Here is a 27,210-nt window from a genome sequence, read left to right on the forward strand (position 1 = left end):
AGAGTAGAACTACCCCATCAGATTTCCAAGGAGCGGCTGGTGGATTTGAACTGCCAACATTTTGGTTAGCAGCCAAGCTCTTAACCACTGTACCACCAGGGCTCCAAATACTGGATAGAAATGAAAAAAAATCAATCAATAGATGCCTATGGAAATACTGAATGTTTCAGTTTCACGTGGTGCCTGGCATTATACTGTCTAGGTACCTAACCCCCGTATTCAACACCTGTATTTATTTTCTGCAAAGAGACTTTAACAACAAAAAATACTAAGGTGAAATAGATATGATACCCCGGTGAATTTGTGTCCCCCACTTCAAATAAATCTAGCTATCACGTCAATGTTTTAGCCAGGGGACATATTTTTTATTCAATCATAATTCATGCACATAAATAATCATATGGTCTAGTACTATACTCAAAGGAATTTTTGTGTTTTGCTCCAAATAGGAATGAAATTCATTAATCCAAATCACTCCAGCAGACTCTATATGGAAGACTACATCACTGGCTTAAACACAAACCTTGAATCACAAACCTTTTAATCAAAATATAAAATAAGATAAAATGCTCAATAAAGTTCCCCTTTTGGATTTGAAAACAAAAACAGCTGCTGAAACAATGAGTGGCTTTCCATCTGAGTTCACCAGGAGGGGAGCCAGACGTTGATCTGACGGCCTTTGTGTTGCTTCTATTGTAAAAAAATGGAAATTACTGCATAGTTTTCATGGTCATGATATGTGGCTAGGGAAGAATTAACTGCCTAGACAAAAATGGCATAAAGAAAATATGTCCAAAATGCCTGAATTTCTACTTAATGCCTGTAATAGTAGAAGATGATTTCTTTTATGAAAGATACAATACGTACTAATGTGTTTAAATATAACTCTCTAAAAGAAAAATAATTGAATATCTATAGATTATTTTATTTATTATCTAGAAATTCAAAAATAAAATCATATTTTCACTTGTCTTTTTCTGTACCGTAGTAGTTTATGAAGACAGTTTAAAGTTTATACCTTCTCTTTCTCTCTCTCTGTGTGTTTCGTGGGCTGTGGTGTCAGGACAAACTGAAAATTCTTTAATTAGTCTTCATGGACAAAAGCCTCCCATTTACTTCAATGGGAGGTTTCTTTGCAAAAAAAAAACCTGTGGTTTGTGTCCATCAGGGTCTTTTGACTGCTTTCCTTTGATTAATCAGAAAACTAAAGCCCAGTCAGAATACCATTTTTCTAAAGAATGAATGAGCATAATCTCTTGCAGCTTTCATGAAACTGCCTGAAACTAGAGGGATTAATCCTGCAATCCAGTCCCATACTCCACTTCAAGTATTTTCAATTACTTGGCACCACTGGAGGTGATGTCCATGGCTCAGTAAGAAAGCTACTGCTGGCATAATGGTTTCTCCATGTCTCTGCACATGGTCTTGGCATTAATAATCCATCGTGAAATGATTTGCAATGCACAGGGGTGACATTTGATTATGTGAAAGGCATTGCAGGAATGAGAATGTATGCTGTTACAGACCAGCTGCTGACGAAAACATGATGAAATGTTATATGGTGAAAATAGCGTTTAAGACGGTTTCTGAACTGAAGAAGCAAAGTGTAAGGACATTGCTTTAGGAGAGCCTTTCTTTTTCTTTTTCCCCTGGTTTTCTTTTCTCAAATCATATTTTGGAGGGCCATATGGGTCAAGGGCCAGATTTGGCAGCCAATAACCCAAACACATTTTCAAAACATATTTGATTCAGGAAATTCTGGATCTTTTTAAGCAAGGATGTTAACAGTCCTCCAGAGAACTTTAGTATATGATGACTTAAACATAAGGAAAAGGAGACCCTGAAATGATCAGAGAAATCACCAAGAGGCCTCCCTGCTGAAGACTTCAGTTTTTTCATTTTGTTTTGTATTGTTTAAAGACCATGAGGAGGATGTTGAATGTACTACCTAAGAGAAGTCTTATCATCTTGGTTAGAAATTTATGAGACAATTGAGAGATTCATAATTCTCAAGGCAGCAAAAACCAAAACCAAAAATGAGAACACCAGAATTTCTTTGACTCATGCTTTCCAGGTCCATTCACTGATCTTTCAAATGCATTGTAGTCTAGACAGATTGTAATGCATGTATTTTTTACATATGAACAACCATAACACATGCCTGGGCGTGAATACGGCCATATCTTGGTTATTCATCGTCATGGAGGCAGGTGGGGGCATAAATTAAATCCAGAGAGAAGTAAAAGGTCTTTTTAGTCAATGCTTTCAAATTCATTCTACTTCCAAAACTTTAACCACAGATATGAACATAATGTCGGCTGCTTTTAGTGTTGTTTGCTTTTCTTTCCTGGAGCACCATCTTGTAGACTCATGTGAAACATCTGAATTGACTATTGATTATAACAAGAATGGACAAATGTTAATTTCATTTGGTTTTGGGATCTGTCATTCATTCATTTCGCTCTTCATTAAACAAAATTTGTTAGGTGCTTACTACATGAAAACCACAGTGCTGAGAGTCTTAGGGACATAAAGATACAGACCCTGACCCTAAGAGACTTTTATTAGAGACAGAACATGCACATAAGTAACTTTAGCGTAAGGAAACAGAGATAACTGCTTTGGGAAATTAGAGGAGGTAGAGATTTCTAGCAGGGAGATTCAGGGAAAATTCATGAAGAATGTGATATTTGAGTGGACTCCTGGAAGATGGGCAGGGTTTAGAAACAAAGAGAAGATGGCAACTATACTTCATGAATAGGTCTCAGAGTGCATATAGGAAGAGTTAGAAGAGGTCAAGGTGCGGATGAGGAACAGTTAGGCTAAAGCATAGGGTGCCAGAAGAGGGATTTGGGGAGATAGGCTGCAAGGAAAGGGTGGGGTCAATTGTATAGTCTGTTGCCAGAGTAAAGAATTTAGACTTTAATAAGAAGACAATGAGGAACAACTGAAACCTTTGTTTTTGCTTTTTACTTTTTATTTTGGAAAAAAAAAAAAAAAAAGACTTACAGAAGAGTTCTCAGAAAATCTTCTACAGCATCTAAATTTTCATAGTTTTAAAATATAATGGTTTATATAGTACTCTTATATTACACTCCTGTGATTGTATCCCTTCTTGAATTCTGAGTATGGTCAATGTATTATTTTTTTTTCTTAATCAGAAATGCCAAAGATTTGTCTTTCTTATTTATCTTTTACAGTTTTTGGTTTTGTTGACCTGGTTTGCCAGTTTCCCCCTCCATTCCATCAGCTGCCCGAAAGCTATTCAAAATATATGTTCAATCTGGGTCAAAAAACAAAAAACCTATAGTAAGATTGCTGTACAAATGCAGCATCAAAGCATCAAAAAAACAAAAAAAACCTCTGACTTATAAACAAAATGCTGTGCCTAAGTCCCTCAATGATAGAAATTTTGAAGAGCTCTATGATTCTTTTGTCATGAATCTGTGTTGAAATTGGCAGTTCCTTTCAATCTGAAACCATGTGCTTTTCTTTAACTTAAAGAAAATCACTATTATTTATTTCGTATCCTCTATTTCTGTCCTTCCTAAAACTCTTTCTGCTTTACCAGCATTATCCCTGCATCGCCTGTACTGTTTTTTTCCATCTCTTTACCTTTTCTCTAAATTCTAGATCCACTTTCTTTTCCAAATTACTAATTTGGCTATTGCTTATATCCACTCAGCTATTTTCCCTCTTTTAATGTTTTTGTTGCTATAATTTGGCTGTTGTATTTTAAAATTTCTTGCCACCTGCTTGCTCCTTATTTGTAGCTGTTTTAAGAATAAATATCCTCTCAAATTTGTCTGAGGATATTCGTTGTCGTGCTCTCTTTTGTTCTCTACCACTTGAACTATTTCTGTTCTTTTGTTTCCTTGCCTTAATGTTTTCTCTTATGCTTTTGGTTTCCCACAAATGTTTGGTGATCCTTAGCCCACTGGCATTAATGAACAAAGAAGTGGATTAGTTTAGGTGGCTGGCAAGAGCTTCCTCTGTGGTCAAGTAGGTCCGTTTCTCCAGGAGATCTCCCCTGAAGGGGAGGGCTTCTGGGAGCTCTGTACGAGTGGGCAGGGGGTATTGACCGGCAAGCTTCGTTTTAGAATGCTCAAGAATGAACCTGTAGGCATGGGTGGGTGGGAGAACCCCTTCTTCAATTGCGAGAATAAGAGGAGAGCTGCCTTTCTTCTCCTTTCTCTGCTCCTTATCCTTGTCTTTTGTGTCTGGAGTTACATCAAGCTCGGTTCTGTGGCTCCTAGGCCCACACTCAAAGTGATCCCCACCAGGCAATTTACTTCTATTAATCAGAAGTTTCAATCCACTGCTGACCACTGCTCAGGGTAGGGAGAAGCAGGACCTGACTGACTGGGTGGGCTATACCATTATGAAAGCAGTTCTTTAATTATGGTTAAGATTGCCCCAGGGCCCCATCCTCCTCTTGGTATTTGTTCATCTGGAGTTTCTCTAGCTCTTTACCTTCACAGTGTATTTCTCCTGTACATGTTTAGACTGTGGTATTTTTGCACCTAATAATTTGCTTCTACTTCCTTTTATCTCAGAATTGCTTCGAAAGTTCAGCTGTTTCAATGGCAGCCTTCCTTGTTTTCCAGTAGTATTGTGAATTTCCTTATTTAAAAATGTATCTTTGATGTTTTAAGGCATTTTAGACTAGAGAGGAGATTGAGGAATGTCTGAAGTTTACCACCTTAATGCAATGTTGAGAACTTCTTTTGGTGTTTCACATTCTAAATTCAGTTCATCTTGTTGATTCTGGCCCATTGTTGCAAGCTATTTGAGAACTGTTTGAATCCTGTGGCTCAGTTATCCTTCCCAGCCTTACTTATGGCTTAGATGTCTGGAAGCCACTGATTACAATTTGACTGGAACATGATTTCTCCCCCATTCTCCAAGGGTCTAAAAGCTATTTGAAGGCAAGGATCATGTCTTATAATTTTTCTATATTCCCAAACAATGCTGAACACAAGAATAGACACCATGTAAATCCTTATTGAAAGATACTATCTCCACTTCTAAGCCACTACTTACCCTCTAACCTTCTGTAACCTGACTTTCATCCCTTTCTCTTCACTGAAGTTAGTCGTCTGAAGGTTATCAAGGCCTTTGCCTTCATCTCATTGGACCTCTGTTCTGCGATGGATACCAGCTCACTGCATCCTCACTCTTGAGATGTCACATCCCTTGGTTTCCATAAACTTTTTCTTGTGGTTCTTTAGCTCTTCCTGCTTAATTTTCAGACTTTTTAGAGAAATCCTTTTTTATCTTCATACAAAGACTATTCCTAAGATCACTCCCTGATCTTCTCATTCCATACCTTTTCTTTGGACAGCAGTGCCTGCGGCCATGGCTTCAGGTATGTGAAATGTAGAAATATAGCCCAGATCTCCCTTCTGAGCTTTAGGACATACATTCAGTGACCTGTTGTACATCTCTGCCTGGAGGGCTTCCAAGCACTTCACATTGACTCTGTCACCAGTTCCCACACACCTGCTCCTACTTCTCCTGTGTTCTTTGTCCAGTGGCCAAAGGCAGAGCTGAGGCATCATCTTAATTCCTGTACCTAATGAAATCCTTTTACTCTTACCTTCTAAATATATTGTGTATGCAGCTCAACTCCACAGGCACTTATTGCTCACCTTCCTGTTGGCCTCTTGGCCATTAGCATCATTTAGCTTTACAGCATCTTCGTACTACTGCCAGAATCACCTTTCTGCAACACCTTTGACTATATCACTCTATGTTCAGAATTCTTCAGGGGTTTTGATTTTACGTAGAATAAAACCTGTTCTCCTTTGCAAGGCATGAAGATCCTTTATGGTATAATGTCATCTAAACATCATCTCCCACAATTTCCCTGCCACACACACTCACACAATTCTGGAAGGGTTCCTCTTGCTCTGTGCCTTTGAATGCACCATTCCTTAAGCCTAGAATGTCTTCTCCTCCTTTTCTGCTGGCAAAGATACCACGAATCTCAAGTCTTAGCTTGCCTTTGCCCTCCTCATGAATCCTTCTTTGCCGCCCCTCAAGCAGACATGGTTATTTGGGTCTATTTATTAAATTATACCCTTCCCACCCTCCAAAAAGGGTTTGGGGCAATATAAATGTATATCTTGTCATGTAACAGGATAAAATGAATGAGTGAGGCAATAAGATTAACATGAAAATAAAAGTGTAAATATAAAATAACACCAGGTATGAGGTTAGTCTTAAAAATTATATGACATTAAGTTCTGTATACTTGTACAACAGAGAGATACACTGAAAATTTGGCTCTGGCTTTCTTAGTAGTTAAAACTAAGAGGGAAACTTGATTGTTTATGTTTCACAATGTCCATGAGCTATAAATCAAATATCTCTGCCAGTTACTGAAAATTGAGAGGTCATTTACTACATTAAAGGGGTACTTACAAAGGGCACTGGTAAACTCAGAAGTTCCTTCCTTTGTGGTTTTATTGACCCTCTAATATAACTCTATGTAATTACTGTTTTTTTGTTTTTTGTACGCTGATTTCCTCAGGGTAAGGATCATATCTCCAGTACTTGGCCCAATGCTGGACATTTCTGAGTCAATCAATGACTATTTGTTGCACACACTAGGTAACCAGATGTTGGTGATTAATATGGGCAAATGTTTTTGTATGAGTAGCTGTACAACTAGAAATGTATCATCATTTACACCCCTTCATATACATAAACATGATAAAGATTAAACCACTGGAAGGGTCTTTATTATAACGATAACACCAATACTCAAAATACCTACTATGTACCAGATGCCGTGCTAAACACATTGTATGTAATTTCATATGACTCGCAACCCATCCCAGGGGTATTATTCCCCACATCAAAGTTGAGAAAATCTGGAAGTTAAATAAGTTTTCCAAGGGTCTACAGTTAGTCAAAGGTAGAACTTAAGCTTAGCTCAGGTGCCCGAATCCTAGCCCTGTGATTGTGAACACTTTGCTGTAGGCTTATGCTTTGGTTGTATAGCAGATTGGTTAGTATTTGATTACAAAGTTCATGCAAGTAGAGATGTTTAATGTGAGCACCAGTGTGTGTCCTGATGGACAGGCCTTCCTGTTCTGTAAGTTTTATTCCAGAATATTTTGAAGGAAAGAAAACAAGAGTTATCTGCCAAATAAGATGATGTGTTATAAAATTAATTTTCCATGAAAAATATCAGGTGACATCCTAATATGAAATATATCTATTTAAAAAAATTGAAACTTCTGACTGGAATATGGACATGGCACAACGTTTTTCACTATAACCAGGAAAACTTATAGTGTTACCTTTTTATAAAAAATGTTTACCCTTATTTTATTTATTTTTTAAATTGTGCTTTAGGTGAAAGTTTACAGCCCAAGTTAATTTCTCATTCAAAAATTTATACACATATTGTTTGGGACATTAGTTGCAATTCCTACAATGTGACAGCACACTCCCCCTTTCCACCCCGGATTCCCTGTGTCCATTCTATCAGTTCCTGCCCCTTTCTGCTTCTCATCCTGCTTTTGGACAGGAGCTGCCCATTTGGTCTTATATATCTGATGGAACTAAAAAGCACATTTCTCACATGTATTATATTTTGTTCTATATTCCTGTCTAATCTTTGTCTGAAGAGTGGGCTTCAGGAGTAATTTCTGTTCTGGGTTTACAGTGCGTCTGCAGGCCATAGTTTCGGGAGTTCCTCCAGTCTCTGTCAGATTATTGGTTTACTCTAATTTTAACCCAATTAACTTTCACTGACAAATTGACCATTGCCTCTTACCTGAAAGTTGCCAAAACAGCTTCCCCCTGGGAGGGTCACATAGCTCACAAAGGGAGGTCCAGGAGATGGCAGCGACTCATAGACCACCACGCCTTCACTTGGGAAGGCAGCCCTCTGTTGCTGCTTGCTTTCCCAAAATTCCTGTAACATCGACACAACATTCACTGAAAAAGACAAGAGAAATCATCAGTTATTAAGGATGGACACACCCTGGCAACAACAAAATTTTACTTGCAGGCTGGATTCTGTAACATGTCAATTCCAGTTTGAGCAGAGTGGAAAATGAATGGCAGGCATGCTTGCAGCTGTGAACGAAGCATATAGTATTTTAGCACGTGTGTGTATTTCTTCAAGAGCAAGACTCAAGTGGTTTTGATACCACGATGCTAATGACATTGCAGTATATTAAAGTTACTTTATAAATTAATTTTTAATATCAAATTTTAAACATCGCCCTCTTCCTCCTTTGAAAATTTGCCTTAATGAACTTTGTCCAGAGCTGTAATTATTCATGGCCCCCTCTCCTATTTCTGAGATTTAAACCTGCAGAGTGGAAGCCAAATTGGAATGTAAGCAATGTGATTTAATGGGGACTCATAAGATTTCAGAAGAGAAAGGCATAAAGAAGAAAACACTTTCATTCTTCTTCCACCCCAGTGTAAAGGAGAATGAAAGGCAATTGTGGAATAAGCAGGAGGCTAGAAAAAGGCATGAGTGAAACTAATAACATGGAGGTCTTGTTAAGGACAAGGTCTGTTAGATGACTTCAGAAAACATAGTAATGGCTACAGCCATATGTTTTAGATTAAATGACCTGTGATAGCCTGTAGAAGTTCCAGATCAAATTAGGTTGGTTTGTTTATCCTGTACTGCAAATTGAATTGTGGAAATTAACAAGGATAATAGAATCATAGACGCCAAAGAGACCTTACAGGTCATGTAGGTAAAGCTCTGCCTAATGCAGGAATTTTTTGCATAGCACTTGTGACAGCTGCCCATCTGGCCTGGGCCTGACATGTGGATGGACCTGGTACTTGGTGCATCTTGAGGCAGCCCATTTCAGCTGCTAATGGTTCTAGCTATGAAAAGGTCCTTCTTTGGATTGAGCTGCAATCTGGTTTCCTGAAAGGTTGATACAGCAGGTCTACTTTTCTTCTCAGGTGCCTTAGAGATGTTTACACCTTCATCCCCATGAAAGCCCATCACATATTTGAAGGCAGGTTAGGACATCTATTCTTTTTGCCTGCCCTGGCATTTGCATCCAATCTTGTGGAGGATTAAAAAAAAAAAAACAGTTGCCGTCAAGTTGATTCTGACTTACGGTGACCCTGTGTGTGTCAGAGTAGGACTATGCGCCATAGAGTTTTCAATAACTGATTTACTTGGAAGTAGATTTCCAGAGCTTTCTTCTAAGGGACCTCTGGTTGGACTCAAACTTCCAATCTTTCAGTTAACAGCTGAGCAGGTTAACCATTTTCACCACCCAGGAATTCCCTCATGGTAATAACACAAAAATTTTCATTGAAGAACCAATTTTCCTTCAACCATGTGGTCTTTGAGGGCTAGGGTAGGGGGATTTGACCAAGGCCAAGCCATTTAGGGAGCCCTGATGGCATAGTGGTTAAGAGCTTGGCTACTAACCAAAAAGTCAGCAGTTCAAATCCACCAACCACTCCTTGGAAACCCTATGGGGCAGTTCTACTTTGTCCTATAGGATCGCTATGTGTAGGAAATGACTTGATGGCACCTAACAATAACAAAAAGCCATTTAGAGCCCATGAGTATAGGACTTTCGTTGGAAATGCTATGAAACAAACTTCCCTTTTTTTCAATATGGTACCAGAGGCATAGATAGTAAGTGTGGCATTGCCACAGGCAAGGGGAAACCTGGCTGGGAAAAAAGCCAACACGAAGAAGCCTTGTACCAAGAGATAGAGAAAAACTAAGTTCTGATGATGCAGTTTAACCCCAAACTCCAGGATTCTTGGTTGGACTTGTGAGTTATCTGACCCAACACATCTGCTTTTCCCTTAAGTCTTTTTGAAATGGTGTTTCTCACTTGCACGCAAAAGTACCATATAGTCATAGAGATTTCTCATGTTCCCCAAGTTCCAGATTAAATAGTCTTTATTCTTTCAAACATGCTTCACGTAACATGGTGTCTATGCCCTTTGCGTCTAAGTCATCCTGAAAACATTAATAGACATGCTTCAAAATGCTAGGCTTTAATATTTTTCAGGGAGTCAGAAGGGTCACAGAGTTTGACCTGGAGGTAAAAACTTCACACAACCCTTTCTAAGCTGCTACTAGAATGCCCGGCTCCTGTAACTCATCCCTAGGACATCGATCGGCTTCAGAGTATGTAATTCAAGCAGATTCTCAAGACTCCCAAAGGATTAGCTGCCTGTGTATATTAAAAAAAACAAAAACTGCACTGTTTTAGTATTTAAGTGTTTTGGGAAAGAAACTGAGAATGTAAGACTGCCAGAGGGGATAACTGAATCAATCAATGAAATACATGTTGACATGGTCAAGTTGCGAATTGGTCATTACAGAGCTTTTGCATTCATTCAGAATTATTGGAAACAATATTTTATACCCATTGATGTACTCAAAATAGAGCTAAAAACTCCTTGCCATTGAATTGATTCCTGTAGAACAGAGTAGAACCGCCCCATATGGTTTCCAAGGAGCGGCTGGTGGATTTGAACTGCCAACCTTTTGGTTAGCAGCTGAGCTCTTAACCACTGTGCCACCAGGGCTCCCAAAATAGAACTATTATTTTCTAGACTGTATTTCTGCCCTCCTCCTCTCCCTCCCACCCCCAAGAAAACAAAGATTTCTACTTGTAGTTGATCTCCAGAATTCAAGGGAGGTGTCTTAAAGATTGAAGCCTGAAACCAAAGCAAACTGCCTATTGCTTTGCTAATCAACAAGGGCCGTTATCCTCCTATATTTAATTCATTGTTGAATGATGTTCAGCTGAGAACTGGAGTAGGAAAATGCAGACTCACGATTATCTAGGTAGAATGAATACCAGAATTTTGGTGCATAAAGCTATTTGGATTAAAGAGTTCAAACGTACATACTAAGTAAAATTTCTGCATAAACAAAAGGAGCAGTTTTCAGACTCTTCATTCTGCAAAATTGGAAGATTTCTGTGGCCCAGTGTATGTCATCACCCCTAAAGAGCGCAACATGTGGACATGCACACACACAATCCATCTTTCTATCTCTATCTCCTCTTGTCGACTGCAAAATGAGATGGATGGAGTGCAGCAGGAAGAAGCCCAGCTGGCTGTTTGGAATTCCAAAGGTCGGTGTAGCAGAGGATGCTTTTTTATGAACACATGCTCTTCTATTTTCTTGAAGCAGCATCAATAAGGCTCATGACAATTTTAAAGAAAATGTAAGCAGAGGGTCAAGTACTACTGAAGAAAACCACCCAAGTTTGAGGATGGGCCTCGCTACACATTTTAGTCTTTAGCTACAGTTGTATTTTCAGTGCTCAGCAGATGATCCTGCCTTCCATGTTACAGCATAAACTTGGGCTACCAACTGTGTGATTTCCATCCCTACATCCAGGAACCCATATGTACAAAGGCCCAACTCCACCTTATCTCCTCCAGTCTCAAATGAATTTGTGCTGCTTCTCCTGGGCATTTTTCTATTAGTCATTCCCTTGATATTCTATTTTTCGATGTTTCCTCTTTCCTCAATCCTTCTCAGCAGTCATAAGCATGCTCAAAACAATGAATGAATCACTCAATTAAACTGAACACCCAACCTTGGCATTATTTCTGGCTACCATTATTACAATTTTCCCATGATAGCCAGGATTCTGGAAAGAATTGACTGTCTCTACTTTCTTATCTTCCATTCATTCTTTAACCCACCATGACCAGGGTTACTGCTACATTATTCCACTGAGACTACTCTGGCAAATACCACCAACTCCTAATTTTCAGTCCTTGTTTACCTGACCTCTTAGCTGCATCAATTTCTTATAGAAATTCTCATCTCCCTAGGCTTTTGTGGCAGTATTTCTTCCTGATTATGTGTCTCTCTATCCTCAGTCTCTTGTGGACTTCTCTTTCTCTGATCACCCCCACGATGGTTTACGTGAGAATCTTGTCTTCTTTCACGTCTATCTTTTTTTTTTTTATTAACTTTTATTGAGCTTCAAGTGAACATTTACAAATCAAGTCAGACTGTAAGTTTATATACACCTTACTCTGTTCTCCCACTTGCTCTCCCCCTAATGTGTCAGCCCTTCCAGTCTCTCCTTTTGTGACAATTTTGCCAGCTTCCAACTCTCTCTATCCTCCCATCCCCCCTCCAGACAGGAGATGCCAACACAGTCTCAAGTGTCCACCTGATATAATTAGCTCACTCTTCATCAGCATCTGTCTCCTACCCACTGTCCAGTCCCTTTCATGTCTGCTGAGTTGTCTTCGGGAATGGTTCCTGTCCTGGGCCAACAGAAGGTTTGGGGACCATGACTGCCGGGATTCCTCTAGTCTCAGTCAGACCATTAAGTCTGGTCTTTTTGTGAGAATTTGGGGTCGGCATCCCACTGATCTCCTGCTCCCTCAGGGGTTCTCTGTTGTGCTCCCTGCCAGGGCAGTCATCGGTTGTAGCTGGGCACCATCTAGTTCTTCTGGTCTCAGGATGATGTAAGTCTGTAGTTCATGTGGCCCTTTCTGTCTCTTGGGCTCTTAGTTATTGTGTGACCTTGGTGTTCTTCATTCTCCTTTGATCGAGGTGGGTTGAGACCAATTGATGCATCTTAGATGGCTGCTTGTTAGCATTTAAGACCCCAGACGCCACATTTCAAAGTGGGATGCAGAATGTTTTCATAATAGAATGATTTTGCCAATTGACTTAGAAGTCCCCTTAAGCCATAGTCCCCAAACCCCCACCCTTGCTCTGCTGACCTTTCAAGTATTCAGTTTATTCCGGAAACTTCTTTGCTTTTGGTCCAGTCCAGTTGAGCTGACCTTCCATGTATTGAGTATTGTCCTTCCCTTCACCTAAAGCAGTTCTTATCTACTAATTAATCAGTAAAAAACCCTCTCCCACCCTCCCTCCCGCCCTCGTAATCACAAAAGTATGTGTTCTTCTCAGTTTATACTATTTCTCAAAATCTTATAATAGTTTCACGTCTATCTTAACTGCGCTCCTTGAATGACAAAATCTATCTCTATGTCAACTACCATAACATATGCTGACAGCTCCCAAATCACTCTCCTGAAGCCTGGACCTGTAATTCCAACTTAGTTAATAATTACCTCTATTCGAATGTTGCCTGACTTAGGGATTTTGGGACATAAGACTGCAGCAATCTCCAGCCTGCACCTGACCTAAATATACATTTTGGATTTGCCAGCTTCGCCACAATTACGTGAGTCAATTCCTTAAAATAAATCTCTTTCTATGTATACATATATACATGTATATGTATACAAACCAAAAACTTAACCCGTTGCCGTCGAGTCCATTCCAACTTGTAGCGACCCTATAGGACAGAGTAGAACTGCCCCATAGAGTTTCCAAGGGGCGTATGTATGTATGTCTCCAGTACCAGTTACCACTGAGCATTGAGTCGATTCTGGTTCACGGTGACCCCATGTATTGCGCAGTAGAACTGTTCCATAGGGTTTTCAAGGCTGAGACCTTTTGGAAGTATATTGCCAGGGCTTTTTAGCTAGGTGCCTCTCGGTGGGTTAGTAGTCTAGCGCTTAACTGCTTGTGCCACCTAGGAACTGACACTCTCCTCTCTCTGCATATATATATATATGTCTGTGTGTGTGTGTATATACATGTATCTGTATATATATATACACACACACACACACACACAGAGACTTATGGGTTCTGTTTCTTTAGAAAACCCTGACTAAGACAACATGTTTCCAGTCTGAGACTGTCACTACACCGAATGTGAAGTCTGTGTTCATATAAACAGGCATCCTGATGATCAGTCTTCAGCCAACACTTTGCTCTGCTTTAGAGCAATGTTGTAAATACCCACCAACTGTGTGCCTCCTAAGGGGCTCTGACTGAGCCTACCATTTCAGCTCCCTCTTTTAAATGAGACAGCACAAGAGGAAAGGACCAAAGACTGATGAGGAGCTTCAAGCAGGTTCCTCGGCAGAGGGGCGTGAGGAAAAGCCAAGGTCTGTCTGCCTGATTATGCTGAGTTCAGCCACTTCAGGGTCTGCAGTATATTATTTTTGGTTATGCAGTTTTTCACCCAAGGTTTCTTAACACAGTTCCTTTTGAAAAGTGTCTATTCTGTCTCAGTGGTCACTAAGGGAAAAGGACTTTACCCACAGCCAGGGCAAGATAAATTGATCATCCAGAGCGAATCTGGACCCCAGACGTGCAGCTGGCAGTGAAGCCTCAGCTGGAAACCTGGGCAATGCAGATGGGTAACAATTTGGCTGATTCAAGAGTCAGGGCAAGCTGAGCTGAACAGCCCTTCTGGTCCAGGGTTTAACACTCATAGGCCATCTTTTGGTCTTGCCTTTGCCAAGATAACTAATGTTTAACCTGTAAAATTATTATAAAGAAATAGAAGATTAAATGTCTGAGGCTGGGGGTGTGAGAGAGAGTGGAAGGAGAGAGCATTTTGGGGAGATCCTAGGAACAACAGATGAAATCCAGTTCCCTTTGTGACTCCAATCTGCTTATAACATCTGAGAGTAAAGAAAGCAATTTATCTCTGAATTGACTTTGCATAAACTTCTTAATCCATTCCTCTGCCTCAAATTGCTTTCTCAGACACAAGCAAAAGACCACTTTGGCAGTTTGGCTATGTTGTGTATCAACAACATGACAATTTGCTATGTTGTATAGAGCTCAGCTGCTAACCAAAAGGTCAGCAGTTGGAACCCAGCAGCTGCTCCTTGGAAACCCTCTGGGGCAGTTCTATTCTATCCTGCAGGGTCGCTGTGAGTCAGAATCAACTCGATGGAAACAGGTATATCGACATTAGTGTGGCCGTGTTCTTCACTGTGTTTTGGAATTTGAACACAACAAATGTTTTCAGAGTGGTTATTAGATCTCCAAGCACACTTTTTATAAATAAGGTTTTCATCTTCCCCCTTTTCAAGCATTCTTTCAGCTTATAATGTTCAGCAGCAGGGTTTTCACACAGGTAGCTGACTGATGTAGATGCTAGGCAGTGTGGAGCACCTTAGCTCTCCATCCTCTGACCCTCTCCAGCAGAAACCTTCTATCTGCATCAACCAGAATAGGCTCTTTACTTGTCCCCAAACACATGGTACTTATTTCTCATCTGTGCCTTTGTTCGTACTTTGAGTGCTATTTCTGCCCCCATCCTCCTCTCCATCCATCTCCTTTACTCCCATTTTTCAGAGGAAATACCGCCTTCTCCATCACGCTGTACTCACCCACTCCATCCCACAGGGGCCTCCTTTTTTCCAGCTTTAATTCCGTTACTGGCTCTGTGTCTTAGCACTTAATCTCCTGTAAACCGTGCTAATAAAATGGACGTGGTGCTCCTGGCTAAATTTATCAAGTCAGACTTGTCTGGACTTCCTTCTGGCCAGAGGAATGAAACAACTTGTGGTAACAATTCATCTTATAGACTACACTTTTCTGTTATTAAACTCTGCGGTATGGGTGTGCCTTCTCTTTCCAGCAGACATTAGATCCTAGAGCACAGGGACCCTGGTTTGTTCTTCTCTGCAGCCTCCTTGGTATCCTAGATAGGGCTCTTTACTTAGAAGCAGTTATTGAATTTATGTGGAATGTAAGAAAACTCAACATAATCCAAACAGTTTGAGTGCAATTAAATGAAAGCTTAGAAGATAAGTAAAGTCAGTACGAGACATGGAGAAGTTAGGAGTTCCTTCTGGAATAGAAGATTTCCTGTATGAACTGCCATGATGCCCCCAAGGATGGATGTGGTGGCAGCATCTAAGTCCCAACTACAGATGGTAGGGGTCTATGCAGAAAGATGAAGCCTCCTCAGACTAGACAACGCGATTGCTGGTTGCTTCTTTGCTTGGGTTTTATCTTCACAGTTAACTAAAAAAAAAAAAAAAAAATGAAAACCCCAAATGGGGATGTCTCAGACTGCCAATTCGAATCAAATTATGTTGCTGCCTGGAGCACTCTGTTGAAAAGGATTGGGAAGTAGCTTCTGGGGTTTGTGAAACAGAACATCGTAATCAACCAGGAATGTGGCCCAGGTGTGGTATATATGTCAACCCTGACCTTCATGGTATGGAGTAATAAGTTCAAGACAGGCCTCTGCCCACAGAGATTTATAATTTGATTGGAGAAATAATATATTCAAAATATAATTAGTGGACAAATATTAAGAGTACTAAATTGTAGAACAGAGATAATTTGAAAGTAATATTTAAAGCTTAAAAATTTATGGCAGTTATAAAATTTATGCAAGAGGAAAAGTAGATGAGTGTGGGCTGAAAAGGTTAGGAAAAAGACTGCATCGAAAGAGTTCCTAAGCAATGCACTTCAGAGGAATGAGACCTAGATAGGGATAGAGGAATGGAGGAAATTGTGATCCCAAAGGAGTGAGAGTGACATTTGACGAGAAGAGTAAGAGAAACAATTATGCTTGAGCTGAGTGACAGGAAAGAGTACCATCAGGGAAAGCATACTATTTGGCGAAAGATAGACTAGAAGTCTTGGTTTCTCTTAATAACTGGAAAAGAACCTCATCCTTTTGGTAGCCTAACTTTACCCAGGTGGGAGAGAAAGGACGGAGCACAGAGTTCCTAGTTGCTTGCACTTGCCCAGGGTGTCATGTTGCCTGTGATGACTCCATCCATGTACAGGTGGAGCCATGAGTCATTAGAGCAGGGCCCCGTCACTTGGAGTGAATGTGTGGTTGCTCTTGCACATCTATGTTACCCCAACACAGGACTTTTTTTTTGGAAAAGCCTGGGCAGAAAACCCATGAGAAGTGGGTAGTCGATGAAGTGAGCAGGAGATTGCTCCTTCTGCAGCTTGGAAACAGCATGAAGCCCCTTCAGAGAAAAATATCAGTAACTGGACACTCAGAGGGATTTTATTCTAAAAATTTAGAGTTTGTCATGTATATTATTATATTTTCAGTTTTACAGGTTGGACATTATGGACATGCTGATGGGGACACAGAATCTCTGTTTTCATACGGAAAGTCTGAGATGTAAAGAATTTAAATGCCCTACACACTACAGAGTATGTTATAGAAGAATCCTCAAATACAGGGACTATAACAACATGCTTACTGTATCTCGTTTCTCCATCTTTTATCAATAGGCAGGCAGTTAACTTGGTGGTTAAAAGCATAGACTCTGGAGCCAAACTTGCCTGGGCTTAAATCCTGTCTCTACCATTTACCAGCTACAAGATACCTAACCTCTTTGTGCCTCAGTTCCCTCATCTGCAAAATGGAGTACCTGTATGATTTGATCCAGTTACCATTCAAGTCGATTCACGTATACCATAGGGTTGCTATAAGGCTTAAAATGGAAAATATTTAGAATAGAGCTTCACACATAGTAAGCACTAGAGTGTTAGCTAATACTTATAGTTAGAGGTGGTGAAGGAAGAAAGAAAAAGGCATGATTATACGTTTGGGTACTCTATCTTTGAATCTAACTGTGGATTGGAAACCGAATATTCTAAATCACTGAATATCCTAAAAATAGTCTGCAAGTCTGAAAATTCTCTAATTGAACACTTTATGCTATTTAATTTATTTCCAAAATATGTGACAAGTTCAGAGATGGACGTAAGAGAGCTCATTTGATACCACTCACTGATAAAGTCAAAGCTTTGTAGTAACCAGAAAATAGATGGTTGAAATCCTACATATCTTGAAAATTGAAAACATGGTAAGAAAATCATTTTGATTCTCCTAGAATCCAGATTTTTAGGTCATCCTTTTTAAATGTTGAAGGAACTGGTTCCCTGGAGTCACCTTTAGGTAAAACAATAGCTTAGTAAGCAGCTTAGCAGAGACATTTCACCTAAGGCATTGGGTTCTTTTGTAGAATTATCTATGTGCAGCCAGCTTTGAGAAGCAGGAACTCTAGAATCTGACTAGAGGCTGTGTTAGGATGTATGGCTTGTCCTTGGAGACTGTTTCTGTAACCTGCCCAGTGCTTTGATGTTATCTTTTGGGAAATTAACATATCAATGACCCATATAGTCCCTTTTCACAGTCCTTTCTTTGAGGGGCCTTCCCAAGAAGTTCCGGTGACGCTGCCCAATTAAAATCATATCTACTCACCATAAGTGTATTCTGTTACACTAATTGTTGGTGTTCCTCTAAGTATTTAGGTCTCTGACAATGAGTTTTTGCCCTGGGCTTTCACTTTCTAATGATGGATGCTAACATTTAGTAAAAAGTACAGAGAGAGGAAGCAACTTTTATTTCAAATTTGTGATTAATAACTGCTTATACTTCAGGAAAGCAAAAATAATATAATTCACTGCTCAGTTCAGTTACCTAGTATGAGACAAACCCTGCTTAGAATTCTGACAATCACTTGTTGCCTGTTGCCCTCAAGTTGATTCTGATTCATAGCGACCCTGTATGACAGAGTAGAGCTGCCCCATAGTTTCCAAGGAGTGCCTGGTGGATTCGAACAGCCGACCTCATGGTTAGCAGCCGTAGCTCTTAACCACTACACCACCAGGGTTTTCTGCTTACAAAAAGGGATCCTAAAGGTCCATTATAAATCTAGATATATATAAAAAATACTTTATGCCTTACGTAAGGAAAAATTCTCTCATTACAATAAACCCACCTACTCCTTGCCAAAAAATTAAAGACAAATTTGAAGGGTTACCATTTAAGAATGAATCATTAAGAAACCTTCAAGATGAGTAACATATCTTCAAATTGAGTTTCTGCCTCTGAACAGATGGATTTATGTTATGCAATGGTTTTATATAACCTTCAATTAAATTAGCCTTAGCAGGTGATATTTTAAAATAAATTTAATTAGTATTTTCAATTCTAGCAATTCAATCATGTTCAACTTGCTCTTAACAATGTGATTTCTCAGTTTTGTTGAGGAAAGACAGCAAACAAACCCCCAAATAGTTTAACGGGCAACTCCAGATGTGATGCTGGTTCACTGCTCATTCAAAATGGTTTACAAAATGGGGTGCCTTTGGGTCTTGTGCTGGGCTTGGCTGAACCCCAGTAACTGACCGACAGAACCTACTGTCTAGCAGCTTATAGCCATTCTCAGACTTCGCCACGTTTTGACCAGGTAGTGGAATCTGTGGACACAACCTGTGTGTAGGGTACCAAAACCCACTGCCATAGAGTCATTTCTAACTCACAGTGACCTTATAGGACAGGGTAGAACTATTCCACAGGGTTTCCAAGTCTGTAAATCTTTACAGAAGCAGACTGCCACATCTTTCTCCCACAGAGCGGCTGGTGGCTTTGAGCCACCGACCTTTTGGTTAGCAGCCGAGCACTTTAACCACTGCACCACCAGGGCTGCTTTGTAAAGATTACAGCCTAGAAAACCATGTGACAGTTCTACTCTGTCTCACGGGGACACTGTGAGTCAAAAATCATAGTAACTGCTGACCTTTTGGTTAGCAGCCAAGCACTTTAACCACTGTACCACCAGGGCTGCTGTATAGAGTACAACACTAGGCATCTTGGGCCCCTTTCTCTTTTGTGTAGACTTTCAGAGGTAGCCACAGCCACACAGCAGGATTGAGACAGCTTGGAGTCTTGCTTTGTTCCTAACAGTAACAGAAGAACTTCGCTTTACTAAAAACCTTTCCTTTAGTTTTAAAAAAAAAATCTGAGCGAGGACCTTCCTCCTTCAGCAGCTGGAAAGCTCCCTTGTGTTTATTCTTTTGTTTGCTTTTTCTGTTCTTTCACTAATGCTCCCCACTGTGAATACTTTCCTGAGGGAATTATGATCCTTTAGGCTGTTTTACAAGGTTAACCTTTCAGGAAATTCTCCAAAACATGCAATAAGAATACACTTGTTTTTTTTGCATTAATTTTTATCTTTAAAATTGTGGAAATGTGCATCATTTGGGGAGAAATTTAAATAACAATGTAATTGTGTATTTGGAAGCACAGGGTAATTTTTTTCTTTTTTTTTTTAATCGGGAGGGAAAAGAATATGGAGGAGAAAGAGAAAGTCAGAAAGACAAATTAAAATAAAAAGTCATTAAGTATACCACAATTAAACAGCAGCACCAGTGTGCCTGAGCTCATACGTGTGGTTTATATGTGCACCTAGGTCGGATGATGTCATTTGATCACAAAAGCTACATAAAATAAAAACCTGATGTAACTTATTTAACCAATAAGGAAGTATATATCTTTCCCATGTTCTACCCGGCACTGGTATTACACTGCTTTTAAGAGACTTTGTAGGACCACTGATTTTAGATAAGGATCAGTCATACTGGTTGCTTTGCTAACCAGATCTGATTAGTTAAAATGGTTAAATCTGTGCAAATGTGGCTTTAGGCTTATAACCTACCTTCTCTGGGAACGGTCATGATACGAAAGCTTTTGACGAATCCCTACAGCTATCTAACTGGGGTCTATGTAGAAAGCACGGAAGACCGTGGTGCACACTGTGGAAGCCCACAGTTGAGTGGGGACACTGAGGATACGTGTGAGGATCAGCAGCCTAAGCCACTGTGCCATTGTGGCGTACGGGCTGGCTCTGGACTGCTCTTCTGCCAAGGCCAACCCCAGACGGCGCTCTGGGGAAGTTGCCGGAGGTGGCTGTGTTTGTCTTCCGAGCCCTTCTCCCTCCATCTGTTTCACCTGGCTGTCAACTTAACCCTGCATATAATTAGCCTGGAATTAAGGTGTCAGTGGATGATGGCTTAGAATGGTCCCAGCACAGTTTATTTTATGATAAAGGAGAACACCTGACCAGGGATAATCCTCCCCACTATTTGTAAAGGAGAAAGTCAACCAACTAGAGATTAAAAAAAAAAAAAAAAAAACAGGTGTCTATTGTATACCTGCTATGTGCATGGCCCTGTGGGAGGCAACTTGGGTGTGAAATACTCTGCCCTCTGGGGACTTACGATTTTCGATTTTCGGTGTGGACGAAAACACATTGGTGAAGACACGTAAGAGAAATGTAAAGCAAATAGTACAGATCACAAGTGGCAAAGGAGTGGTGACTGAACGATGGGTTCCCACACCTGCTGCCTACCAGGATGAGATCAGAATATGGATCAAGTGGTCATCTTCCCAGCAGAGGGAGACAAAAAAGAAAAGCAAAATCCTAATTCAAACAGCATTCTATGGAGACCGGAGAGAGAGAATACAGTGAACTGCCAAACCAAAACAAACCCACTGGGTCAGTTCTGACTCTCAGCGACTATATAGCACAGAGCAGAACTTCCGCATAGGGTTTCCAGGGCTGTAAATCTTTATGGAAGCGGACTGCCACATCTTTCTCCTGTGGAGCAGCTGGTGGCTTCCAAATACCGACCTTTTGGTTACAAAGAAATACAGGGAGTGTAATAATTGTCTATTTTGTTAATATTAGATTTTCAATAGGATTCCTTTATTTTCTTTTCCTTTTAAACAGGATTGTTTTAACTACCTTGACAGACTAAAACTATATGCACTTTGGAACATGGAGGAAAAGAAATAAGAGCTGTTGGGGTTAAAACTTCAATATTAAATAAAGAAGATTCTTTTATGAAAGCCTTCTAAAGTTTTCTTACATATCTTAAATCAATCTGTAGCACATAATCAGTAAAACCGTATCATTTAAACAGAAAAATCATAACTTAGAAACTCACCCTTATGCAGCTGTAACCTATTACCGGCTGTAACTTAACACATGAGTTTCAGAAGTTGTTAAAATTGAGTTCAGGCTAACAAATCTTAACTGTTAAAAAAAAAAAACCTATAGTGAAATGAGACAGCAGACCATGAAGAAGTACCAGATTTTACCACAGGATGGATGTCTATCATATTTTATTTTGATTCATTAAATCTTATTTTCCTATAAGAAATAAATGTATTAGGACAGATATGGCCATTAAGAGATCAAAAAGCATCTGTTTTCTTTTTTTCCATTCTGAAAAACTTTCCTCTGGGCCTGAGATATTTTAGCATTTAAACCCTGCCAAGTGTATATTTACTGAAAAAAGAAAAGAGAACAGCTCTTAATGTCACTGATAGCTGATTAGAAATCTGAATTTTTCTCTTAGTATAAATGCAAATAAAAGTAGTTACAGCCTATAACAAATCAAGTAAAATTAGCATTCAGATAGGCTTCAGTAGAAAGGACATCCCATAGTTTAGATGCTAAAATTATCAGAGTTCAAATTATTGTAATCAAGATACAGTCATTATTCTCAAATCAGCTAGCGAGCAGTAGAGTGTTTTTTTTAGGCACAGTTTATGTGGAGGGATTCGGTGCAATATGTGCAGGGATTTTACTGCCCAAGTACCTTCATCCCTTACACCCTACTCCATTCTTTTCTTTGAAATGCAAAAACTATAAATGTATCATCAAATTTATAGATTACAAATATCTACACTCAAAAGCATGGAATGGAGAAAATACTTGACTCTTGAGGATTTTTGCGCTCTCACGTTGTATGTGGCCATGGTCATGATTACCAAGATGTTTTTAATAGCTCTACAATCTGGCCCAATTTTTCTGAAGAGCATAACTGTACTTTTCTTTGAAGTGTTCACCTATCTAAGTAAAATCTTTCATGAAGAAAAATGTTTCCTCAGATAGAAGAGTTAATGCACCTCAAATGTGTGAGATACTTACCTCCAACTATGCAATGTTTAGTTGAGTTTCTATCTTGTTTTTTCATTGTAAAATTTGAGGAAAAATATTAGTGAACTTTCACATATCACTTTAGAAGTCAATGCTAGACACCAATGCATTCTCATGGCTACAATAACAATTAAATTAACTTTTCAACAATCTGTTTGCCTTGATTTTGGCCTTCAGTCAGTGAAGTGGTTTCTCCCCATACATATATTTGACATTCACAAATCTTGCATTTTGCCTAGATTCTTGCTGCGAAACAGCAGTAATGATCCCTAACTTAGGTATCAGGGAGTATACCTCCAACAGATGTCAATATAAAAATTTCCCCCAATGTAACATAAAGCTATAAATTTCTAGAACTAATCTAGGATCACCATTAACTGCCAAGGTTCCCTATTGCCTGCACTTTAGCGTGACCTTTCCTGATCCGACTCCCACCTGCCTCCTCAGCCAGGTGTCCGCCTCCCCCAGTGTGTCATTCTTGTTTTGCCCAATCTGCCTTTGGACAAGTTTTTCCCTTTCCAAAAATGCCCTTCCCCTCTCCACTCTCCTGTCATACTCCAATTGCCCTTTATGTCCCCGCCCGCTCAGATGTGTGGTCAGTGGGCTCCATCCACATTTCCAAGGGAATTCATTTCTCTCCCCTTTCTATTTACCCAGCAGATAGAGTTATTACATGAAATGTTAATGTAGCACTTCTGAGAGGCAATGTCTTGTCATGACTAAAGGTGAGGAGTTGGAAGACAGAGTTTGAATCCTGGTTCTATCATTTACTAGCTATGTGACCTTGGGCAAGTCACTTTAACCTCCATAAGCCTCAGTTTCCTCACCTGTAAATAACAATTTTACCTACATTACAGCTTGCTGTGAAGAATGAATGTTCCTAGCATAGTGTCTATCACATTATGAGGACTTATCATCCTCACATTACTATTAAATGGACAAAGAAAGAGCACAATGATAGCAGACAAGCGTATTACATTCTTGTAATTTAAGGAGTTGGGGGAAGTGGTTTGTTCAGTGTTAGAATTCTTGCCTTCCACGCAGAAGACCAGAGTTCAATTCTTGACCAATGGGCCTCATACTCAGCCACTATCCGTCTGTCATTGGAAGCTTGCGTGTTGCTCTGATGCTGAAGAGGTTTCAGTGGAGCTTCCAGGCTAAAACGGATTAGAAAGAAGGACCTTGCAATCTACTTCTGAAAACCAACCAATGGAAATCCTATGGATCACAACAGTTCCATCTGCAACGATCATAGGGATGGCTGAGGACCAGGCAGCATTTTGCTCCATTGTGCATAAGTTCGCCACAGGTCAGGGTTGACTTGACAGCAGCTAACAACCACGATTTGAGGGATTAGCACTCAGGTTAGGAGCTGAAAGTGCAGCCATCTTGAAATCATGTGGTGATTTCTTTTAAGAAAGCATGCGACGAACTGTCAAACAGTAGCAAATAAATAGTATGCTCACATACATTCTCTCAAAAGAGCTGATAGGGGCTGCCTTTAGGATAGCCCAGAATCCTTAGTTGTGACTCATGAGTTGAAAAGAAATTGGGTGTTACATGAAGCCAAGAATGGAAGGCAACATGGAGAAATGCCATCGTTTCACGGCAGTGGGACTCTGTCAGTGTGGAGAACTCTAATGACTGCAGTGATGAGGCACTTCTGTAGTGAACAGCCAAGTGTTAGCATAGATGTGCAAACTGCAACTTTTGAGCCCACCTTACTTAAAAACTCTTTCTATTATTTTTCATTTGAAATGTGAAATAGGGAAAGGGAAAAAACAAAACGAAAAACTTGCTATGGAATTCATTTCCTTCCAGGAGAGACAACAAAAACAAATCACAACTATTGCCAGATGAACACCTCGTCTAAAATGAATGACAGATTTAATGCAATACATTGCAAAATGCCGTTTGTGGGCCTCCTTGGCTGAGAAAAGCATTCGAGTTTTATTTCCTTAAATGAACCTAACTATTCCCACGTGCATCTGTCTCAGACCAGAAAATGCTCTGGGTGTTTTCCTACCCACTTGAAAAGAAAATTCACTTTACTATTGCTTATTTTAAAACAAATCAGAAGGCAACTGAGGCAACAAATTAATTGAATGATCATTTACACTCCTTGCATTATGTGTCCAAAGAGTGAAGAGAGGAAAACAAAACAAACAAAAAAACCACCCTGCATTTTTAGAAAAGAAATTTAGAAAAAGTCTGCAAGTAAGTGTTCTTTAAACTTTCCTTCTTTGTTTAACTGTGCTGGGCTTTAAAAACCCCTGGGTCGGTTTTCCATCATTCAGGAAAGTAAGGTAGCAATTTTTTTCAAGGAATTGGCAGTGAAGTTTTCAAGCGCTCAGTCCTTTTCTTTCTGGCAGGAAGACTAGACTAGGGGAGGGGGAGGAGCCAGGAGCGACTAGAGCCAGAGGGAGCTGCTCAGAACCTGGTTTCAAGGCTGGTGGCAGCTTTTTACAGGCTGCCAACAGGAGTGCGGGGGCAGCAACTTACGGGCGTGCCAAAGAAAAGGGGCCCACATGCCAAACGCCAGCACGTGCACTCTAGGTTGCCAAAGCATGGCATAGCCCCCAGACATACTTTTGATGTCCAGCCCCAGAAAGTAAGCAGGCTCGTTCCCACTTATTCCACGAGGACGGTAAGTGGTTAGATGTTTCCGCATTATGAAACTCCCGGTACAGAAATTTGCCATTTGGCTTACATTCATTTAGTTATTTTTTTAGATTAGAGAAAGCCAGAGGGAGAGTATCAGCACTTTAATATGCATACCTCTTAAGCCATGTAAGCAGTTGCCCCGTCTATGGGGAAGCAGGTGATGGTTGATTTTTCATATAAATGAGTTCCTCAAAACGTCTGGATGACAGAACTTAATGCATGTTTTATTTTAGCCTTCTTTCTATTCTGTTCTCTCTTCTAAACTGTAAACAATTGCTGGAATTTAGCTAAGCTTTAAAAGTGAGCCATGCAATTTCAGATTTAAACTTCTTAAATTTCCCTTCTCTTTCTTTTTACTGCTTCCACTATCCAAACTCTCAGCCTAAGAGTAGGTCCTATACAATTTATCCAAAGCTTTGGGCAGTCCAAGAGTGCTTTTACTTTTCACTAGTGAATTCAGCGCTATTGCAGGAGGGACACATTCTTTCCTTCCCTCTTCACTTAAAGAAACATACCAAGCCTGAATAGTCTCCGCTAGACTGGGGGAGGGAGTGCTTTTAGTTATTGTAAAATGCTGAAGACAATTTCAAGAAAGAGAGAGAGACAGAGGAAGAAAGGAGAAACAGAAAGTGCAGATTAGTTGCAATTTAATTTCTAAGAGGAAAAAATTATAGAATAAAATGATCTAGCATTTCTCTCTTTTCATCACACATATGAGAAATATAAACTAAAAGGACATCTGGAAAGTAACATTATTCAGCAATCAGAAAGCAAAAATCCAAACCATTGATGTTTTGATGGAGACAAAATTTACATAAATATTCAGAAAGAGGAAAGCTGTAACCTATTGAAAAAAAAAAAAAAAACAGAAAACTTCCAAATGCATTTTACCTTTTGGGCAGTTGCATAGCAAAGTTCTGTTTCAGAAGCCCTTTGTAATATGAAACCCACTGTAGATAAGATACAATGTGGAGATCGTCTGTTCTGCAGCAGCAGGAAATCAAATTGGTTCCAGAACCGAAGTTACATGACAAATGGTTTAATAGCATTGCAAGAATTGGAAAGCTTGACTGAATTATTTTTTTTCATAATTGTTTTTAAAAATTGAAATAACTTCGAATAGCTGTATGGACTTTTGGGGAGTGTTGCAGAGATGAGAGGCATCTTACTTTATTGCCCTTTTTAACTCAGTTGTTATAATTCATTATCAAAATTGAAGAGCTCCGCGGCAATTTATTTTGAACATTTTTGCCTGCAACAAAAACGCTTAGACAAACACAACACTTGGTTTAACATAACTAATATATTTTTATGGAGGATTAAAAAAGTTAACACATACAGATATATTTTACTAACATTTGCAAATAATTTTTAGTTTTAATATCACTACCAACCAGGCTTGCCTTCCTTGAAGAGCACCTGGATAAGTTCCTTAAGTCTTAGGCAGGTCTTAGATTTTAGGAGGAGAGACTTCTAAACTGTTACCAAGACATATCACTGACAAAATAACCCAACAACTAAATGCCTGTAGGTGAAATGAAATCATTTGTCTGACTTTAGTCAGGAACAAGTTAAATATCACTTGGACCACAGCACACGATTACAGAGATTTAAGGGAAATCGTACTTAAATAGGATGTGACTGGACGTTTAGGACCATTTTCTAAAAAGTCAAAAAACTTTTTCCACTGCAGTACTTACAGTCTTTGAAGACCAGCGCGGGGTCTCTGTGAGGCAAGACTTGGGTAATAATGTGTCTCAGGGATTCCAAGGTTCTGTCCATCTCGGGTCTGCCTTTGCGCGCCTCCTGCACAGAGTGTCCTCATGCCTAAATTCTTGCAGTCCTGGACTGAATTTGTGCAGCTCATTGATGCACTGGATTACCAAAGAATCCCTTTTAACATCTGCCAATCAGACATTTCCCAGAATCTAAAGACCCCTCAGGGGGCCCTCC

At 39.8% G+C, this 27,210-nt stretch overlaps 1 protein-coding gene across 1 annotated transcript in view; it reads right to left on the minus strand.

The window, feature by feature from the left end:
* LIX1 (limb and CNS expressed 1) overlaps positions 1-27,210 on the minus strand; it is a 54,504-nt gene extending 27,294 nt beyond the window's left edge. Inside the window, exons 1-2 of the mRNA XM_003404993.4 lie at positions 26,958-27,210; positions 7,790-7,953 (exon numbers count right to left, since the gene is read on the minus strand). Of these exons, the coding sequence (XP_003405041.1) occupies positions 7,790-7,953; positions 26,958-27,039 (246 nt within the window). The 5' untranslated portion in view covers positions 27,040-27,210. The remainder of the gene's footprint in view (positions 1-7,789; positions 7,954-26,957) is intronic.

This window comes from Loxodonta africana, chromosome 2 (assembly GCF_030014295.1).
Source record: "Loxodonta africana isolate mLoxAfr1 chromosome 2, mLoxAfr1.hap2, whole genome shotgun sequence".
Classification (NCBI taxonomy): domain Eukaryota; kingdom Metazoa; phylum Chordata; class Mammalia; order Proboscidea; family Elephantidae; genus Loxodonta; species Loxodonta africana.